This window comes from Trachymyrmex septentrionalis, unplaced genomic scaffold (genome assembly GCF_001594115.1).
Source record: "Trachymyrmex septentrionalis isolate Tsep2-gDNA-1 unplaced genomic scaffold, Tsep1.0 scaffold97, whole genome shotgun sequence".
In the NCBI taxonomy this organism is placed as follows: domain Eukaryota; kingdom Metazoa; phylum Arthropoda; class Insecta; order Hymenoptera; family Formicidae; genus Trachymyrmex; species Trachymyrmex septentrionalis.
The window spans coordinates 2,075,616-2,082,024 of record NW_017306160.1 but is presented as its reverse complement, the minus strand read 5'-3'; the positions used below and the strand labels follow the sequence as shown (position 1 = coordinate 2,082,024).

Genomic DNA, 6,409 nt, shown 5'->3' with positions numbered 1-6,409 from the left:
TATTAACAAGTGTTTTCGAACAAGTTCTTTTAAATAGTAACAGTTCTTTTAAAAATTAAAGCAAACATTCTGCTGATGATCTATAATTAAAAAATATTTATTATCTTTTTAAAAGCAAAATTTAACATTTAATATTTGTATAAAAGATATTTTCATACAAAGCCTTTATACAAAGATTTCATAAAGTTTTTATTTATTCGTAATTTTATCACTACTTTCTTAAATTTTGAATGTATACTAAATAAAATAATATATTCTACGTGTAATATTTAAGTATTATATATCATGCTATCCAAATGTGAACAAGTAATTATAAAAATAATTCGCAAAACCACAGAAAAAAAATCTTTGATTATCTCTGTGATGTGCAATATAAAAGTAATATCATAAATATATTTAGTTATTTTTAGAAAAATGAAACGGTTCTTTGCCTCCATTTCAGGCAGGAAGATAATATCTGAAGAAGAGGAAGATAATTTGTTAATAATGAATGTTGATCATCTGAAAATCTATATAAAACACAAACAAAGATAATAGAATGGCATTAATGAATGTACTCGTTTTTTTAAGCAATGATCTGCTTTTACATTAGAATATCAATTCGTTTTTGTGTAATACTATAATTCGTCGCACAATAATAACACAGGTCCACAAAAAAAGTACCCTGTGCTGAGTCGCTAAATCTGATATCAAAATAAGACCATCCAAGATAAAATTTCAATCTAGAGCGAAAAAATAATCCATTTTTCCCATTTTTTCGCTCTTGATTGAAAATTTGTCCCGGATGGTCTTATTTTGATGTCAGATTCGTATTCAGCGACTTAAAATACATAAGAATAGCTGAGTCTCCATTCCAGCAGAGGCTACTTTTTTTTGTGAGCCTATGTAATGTATAGTATTTTATATGTATTTTTATATGTATTTTTCTATCGTTTTAAAATATAAAAAAACAACATTTAGAGATGTATATGTTTCTGTAATTAAATGACACAATTGTTACGACAATAACTAATTCAGAAGTCGTCCACGCGTAAGAAGACTACAGAAGCAGGGGCGGCAGTATGAAAATAAAATACCTTTATTTATAATAAAAGTAAAACCTTTTTACATATTTATACATATATATACTATATATATTGCTGTACCGTCATTGACGCTGACGCTGATGCGAGTCAGAACTCGTCGCGTCGTTGTACAGTTCGTATTTTCACTCGCAGTCTTGTGTATCACGCGTAAAAAAACCAACGAATGCACTTAGGAACTTTGTCCCATTCCCGACGAATCGAAGCTCTAGTGTGATACGAGCCGTAAGAAGTTAATGTTATTTCGGTCCGTCGGCTTCACTGCCTCTGCGTTTTGTATTTTTAGTTTTAGCACTCTTAGCAATGATCAACTTTAACTACGTATCGCGTCGTCGTCTTTTCTCGCGAAGAAAGATTCCTGTTCATTTCCGTCTTCTCTTCTGTCACTTCACCACCCCACAATTTTGTGTGTGTGTCGCACAATTTTTTGAATACTTCATGATGAGAACTTCTTGATGATTTCGCGAAGACTCGTGTAGGTACCCACAATCAGGCCTAAGGTTCCGATCAGCATCAGACACGTGTTCTTCGCTATCATAATCTTCTTTTCGGTGGGTCCCAACACTTTCCAGAAGGCGCACAGTTGTATGAGTGCCGGGAAAGCCAGTCCCAGACCCGATAGACAAAACGCGCCGAATAGCGATATAAAGAGATCCAACTCCGGGATCGAGATCGCCAGAGCGACTAAAATGTATCGACAAATTGATTAAACGGGATTATACAGATAAATTTTCTTTTTTTTTTTCTATATCAGAGATATACTATACACACACACGCGCGCGCGCACACATATATAAGAAATGCTAAGAAAATCTACACCTTTTCTAGAATTCTTTATGTAACGTATATTTTGAAATATTCTAACAATAAAATTTTTCATTTTACAATTTCTGAAGAAAATTTTTATAAAATCTAAAAAAGTTTAATTTATTTTTCAAAAATCTTCATAAATTTAAAATATAAAAAATTCTTATAAACATATCATATAAATATTATGAGAATTTTTTCAGCAGGTAGATATGCTATTATATGCTATTATGTAGTTATTATATGCTATTTTCATTTGAATTCGCGGAATTATCAGTCTGCGTTTAACGATAAAGTTGTATCGAAATGTACTCACAGGTAATCAAAATTATGACAGTCCTGGTTACATACTCCCACAACAGCTTAAAACGGTACTTCTCGAAGACGTGACTGATATACTCGTTCCATGTTATATCAATGGCGACGTAACACTGGATGGGATGCGTGAAAAAGATGGCAATAGCCAGAAGAATTTGCACTGCATCTCCTAGCTTTTCATGATAAGCAGATAGATTAAGTGTGATACTGCCAGCGATTTCGCTGCCGAAACGCATGTATCCGAAGAATCCCATGCCGGCGTACATCGCGACTATGACGCCCATTGAAATGTTCAGAACACCGAATGATGACATAAAAAATCTAGGGGTTTTCATCTCGTTTTCCAATGGCATGATCTGTAAATAAACAGAAAATAATTTGTATAGTCGAAACTTGTGTACGGTTTTTTCGGATATATCTTCAGGAACGATATAGATATAAAAAATTTTAAATAATTAGTGCCTAAAGCTATTATGGAAATTGCAACAAAAAAAAACTTGTGTCTTAGATTGCGTTTAGTTTAGGCATTCACACACTGTAAGCTTTATTTTTGTCACTTATTACATACAGAAGAAAGATAGCGAGATTGAAGTTAGTGCGTGAGTGTCCAAAACGAACGCAACTTTAGAAGTATATAAATAAATGACTAATATATTTTCCGTAACAGTTTTTTCATTATTATTCTTCCATTTAATTTACGCAAATGTAACTTCTATTTCTTTTCACGTTTATTTATTATCGTATCTATATAATAAATTATACATTTAAGATTCTTGTACGTAAAATGTTCTATTTCGATTACTTACTACACCAATAGCTTCAAGAGCAAACAGAACAGTGCCAAAGAAAAGCGGAAAATTTGTAACCTCTCCGAATGCCACACGCTCCTCGAAGGACAACGGTTCTCGGAAGATATAGTAGAGTATAATAGCGATACCAGTAAGCATAATACCATTCGCTAGCGTCGAGAACGGTGCCAAGAATTTAAGATTTCTGATGTAATTAACTAAGATCAAGGGTAATAGGATAATCGCCATGTATTTCTCTATCTCCATTGTGAAGTATGGGTTCAATCCCTAAAAGAAAAAAATATGATGTAATTATTTAGTAATGCACACAGATGTAAAATTGAACTTTACTTAATATTATCAGAGATTCGATTTTCAAGCAAATTTTATTTTAAATCACAAAGAAAATCAATTTTTAATTATTAAAAATTGTTGAGACACTTAATGAAAAAGTTATGCTACTATTTGTCAATTAATCTTTAAATACAATATTAAACGTTTAATGAAAAGATTGTTTGTGAGTTAATTTTAAATACAGTATTAAAAATATCGGATGCTTAACGAGAGCATTACGCCTACAAATTATATTCTTAAATATATAATAAACTTAATATCAAGATATATGAATAAATGAACGTTTACAGATGTTTATAGATGTAATCCTATAGACTTTTTATTTCTAAATGAAAATTGTTCAAATTATTGATGAAGATGGACATGCAGTTTTTATATATCGAATGCAGACGTCAACAAGTCTGAATTTTTGTAATTTCTCATAATTTAACAAAAAAATCGATTAAATATACGATGCCGTACGCATTTTATAATGCGTTAAATAGTATTACGCGTCACAGACCTATAAAACTAACAAAATCTTCGAAAAATTTCAAGGAGACCTTGGAAAGATAACGAAACTGCTTCCGTTAATACGACTAATCATATTGACAGCTATGTGTCGAGAGGAGTATAATCAGCACTTCTGCCTTCTGTCACATTCCGTTGACATTGAATACGTATAATTGAGTGCTGGATTTCTCGAGGCGTATACATACCGTTCTTTTTCTCGTCAATGCGATCTTGATCTCTCATCATCTTTCCTATGTACGTCCTCAATAGAAAACTTTTCCCAGTTTACGACACTTACGTGTTTCAATCACGTAGCATCTGAAAACATAACGACGCACGATAACTGATTATTTTCGCTCATCTTCTCATTCATTCGGAATATCGTTGAAAATTTATTTTCTATTTGCACAAAATGGCAAAATTTAAAAAATCCAAATTGAAATGATAAAAAAAAATCAATAATCACTTGCTATTATTTATCAAAAAATACATTTTTTTTTGCTCATTTTATTATCCTATCGTTATTAAATGTGCAATTTTTTTTCCAAAAAATCTTATTTGTTTTAATAAATTATATAAATAAAAGCTCACAAAACAGATGCTTGATTACAACATATATCATGCCATAATTCGTCAGTTCAGCTGTTTACAATCATTCGATGTAGAGAAAATACAATTATCAAAAATACAATTACATCGTATAACATTTGGAAAATTACTCCGATAGAATTAATTAATTCTCAACGAATGCCAATTTTTTTACAATTCCAAATAAACGTGAACATGAGTAAAAAGGTTTCACAATGCGTGCGTCATTGTATCTCAGATTGCTAATTTATGCAACCGACATATATACGTACTGAATAAGGAAAAAAACATTAAAACCGCAAAATAAATGTCACTATGCTTGTTGCGTACGGTTAATGATGTACGTTAACTAAATTATTCTATTGCCATTATGGCCGCTTTGAATCAAATATACGTTCGTAAATTCTATTTATCACGATTCCAAGAATTTTACATTATAGCTTGGCGTACCATATGGCGTTGTTACATCTAGACTTATAATTCTGAGAGCCCGTGTTCTCAAAGTCATATTGACGCCACGCAGTCTCGCAAATATTTTGCTAATACGTTACATTACACGATGATAGTGCTCTCGCACGTGTGATGTGCTGTCGTTTAATTACGCTTTGATTTCAAGGACAGGAGGAAATGGGTGCGTTACTATCGTTTAACAGTTTTCGTTTATCATCAGGTCGAATCTAGCCTTCGTCTTACGTAAGCTAGATTTAACAACATGTCGCTGACATGCAATCGATATTGGATTCACCCTTGAAAGTTAATGTATCTATAGCTTTAGGCAAATGGTATTCGTTATGTAAACGGATAATTACGAATCAGTTGTCATTAGCTATTAATCGTTCAATCGAAAATGTATACTATTGTATACACTTTACACGTTATATACGTATATCTTACGCTGTTTAGAGAAATTAAAATTAATATCGATAAAAATGAGTACTCGATAAAAGAAATTCAAAATAAAACGATAATTTCCTCTTATGCATTATGACATAAATCTAAATCACCTTGAAGATTTCTGTTCAGGGAATTTACCAATTACGACGATACGCAATAGAGCAGCTTTTTGTTATATTGCCTTCGATTGTATCACTAAAATAGATATATAATACTTCGTGATATTGATCGTACCAATTTACGTTATCAATTAACTACATGCAATACGTAATTTGATTTAATCATAAAATTAATTTATGCTACCACGCACATTTCTATGTACATATGGTATAAATAAAGATATCATAAAAATTTCTATATACATATATCTATGTTTGTAATTTTAAATCTAATTTTGTTTCTAAGATTTTAGTACCACTAAAGAATTTTATAACATCTCACATTTCAAAGACTTTAAATTCACTTCAAAACATCACTCATAACATTCAAAACATCTTTTAGTAGTTAAAGCCTCGAGTAATTGCTTCGTTTATCGTATTAATTATTGGATTATTATATAACATGCATTAAATTGGTTCGAATCTGCTAGAGCAAATAATCCGCCGCCAGAAATGATATTGTAGAAATAATTTATTCGATTGTTTTTAAGATAATATATCTAAGCAGTATATATTGAAAGTTAGACTGGCTTTTAGGGCACTTTCCTTAGTTAAATTTTTGAAAATTCCTTATAAGACACTCTTTCGGATTTTTTGGGAATATTTAGATTGCATTATTTCTTTATATATTATAAGTATTATATAAAAATAGCATCGTTTTATTATTTTCCTAGCTCCTATTATTGTCCTTTTTTTTCATCAAATCATTTTATATGTTCTTTTGATTTCTCTTTGCTATTTTTAGATACTGTAGATAGACTGTACTTATTATCCATTATTTTTCAACATTTATATTACTGGTAGAAATATTTATCAATAACGTTCAATAACGTATCCAAATTATATGCTCAAATTATCAAAAATATAATAAAATTTTATATACACCGCAACTTTAAATATTATATTTGTATTATATTTAATATTATAT

General features: G+C 30.5%; 1 protein-coding gene across 1 annotated transcript in view; it reads right to left on the bottom strand.

The window, feature by feature from the left end:
• Positions 1 to 1,142: 1,142 nt before the first annotated feature.
• Positions 1,143 to 6,409, bottom strand: part of LOC108756315 (proton-coupled amino acid transporter-like protein CG1139) — a 24,913-nt gene continuing 19,646 nt past the window's right edge. The window contains exons 6-8 of the mRNA XM_018500043.1: positions 3,014 to 3,283; positions 2,206 to 2,563; positions 1,143 to 1,766 (exon numbers count right to left, since the gene is read on the bottom strand). Of these exons, the coding sequence (XP_018355545.1) occupies positions 1,519 to 1,766; positions 2,206 to 2,563; positions 3,014 to 3,283 (876 nt within the window). The 3' untranslated portion in view covers positions 1,143 to 1,518. The remainder of the gene's footprint in view (positions 1,767 to 2,205; positions 2,564 to 3,013; positions 3,284 to 6,409) is intronic.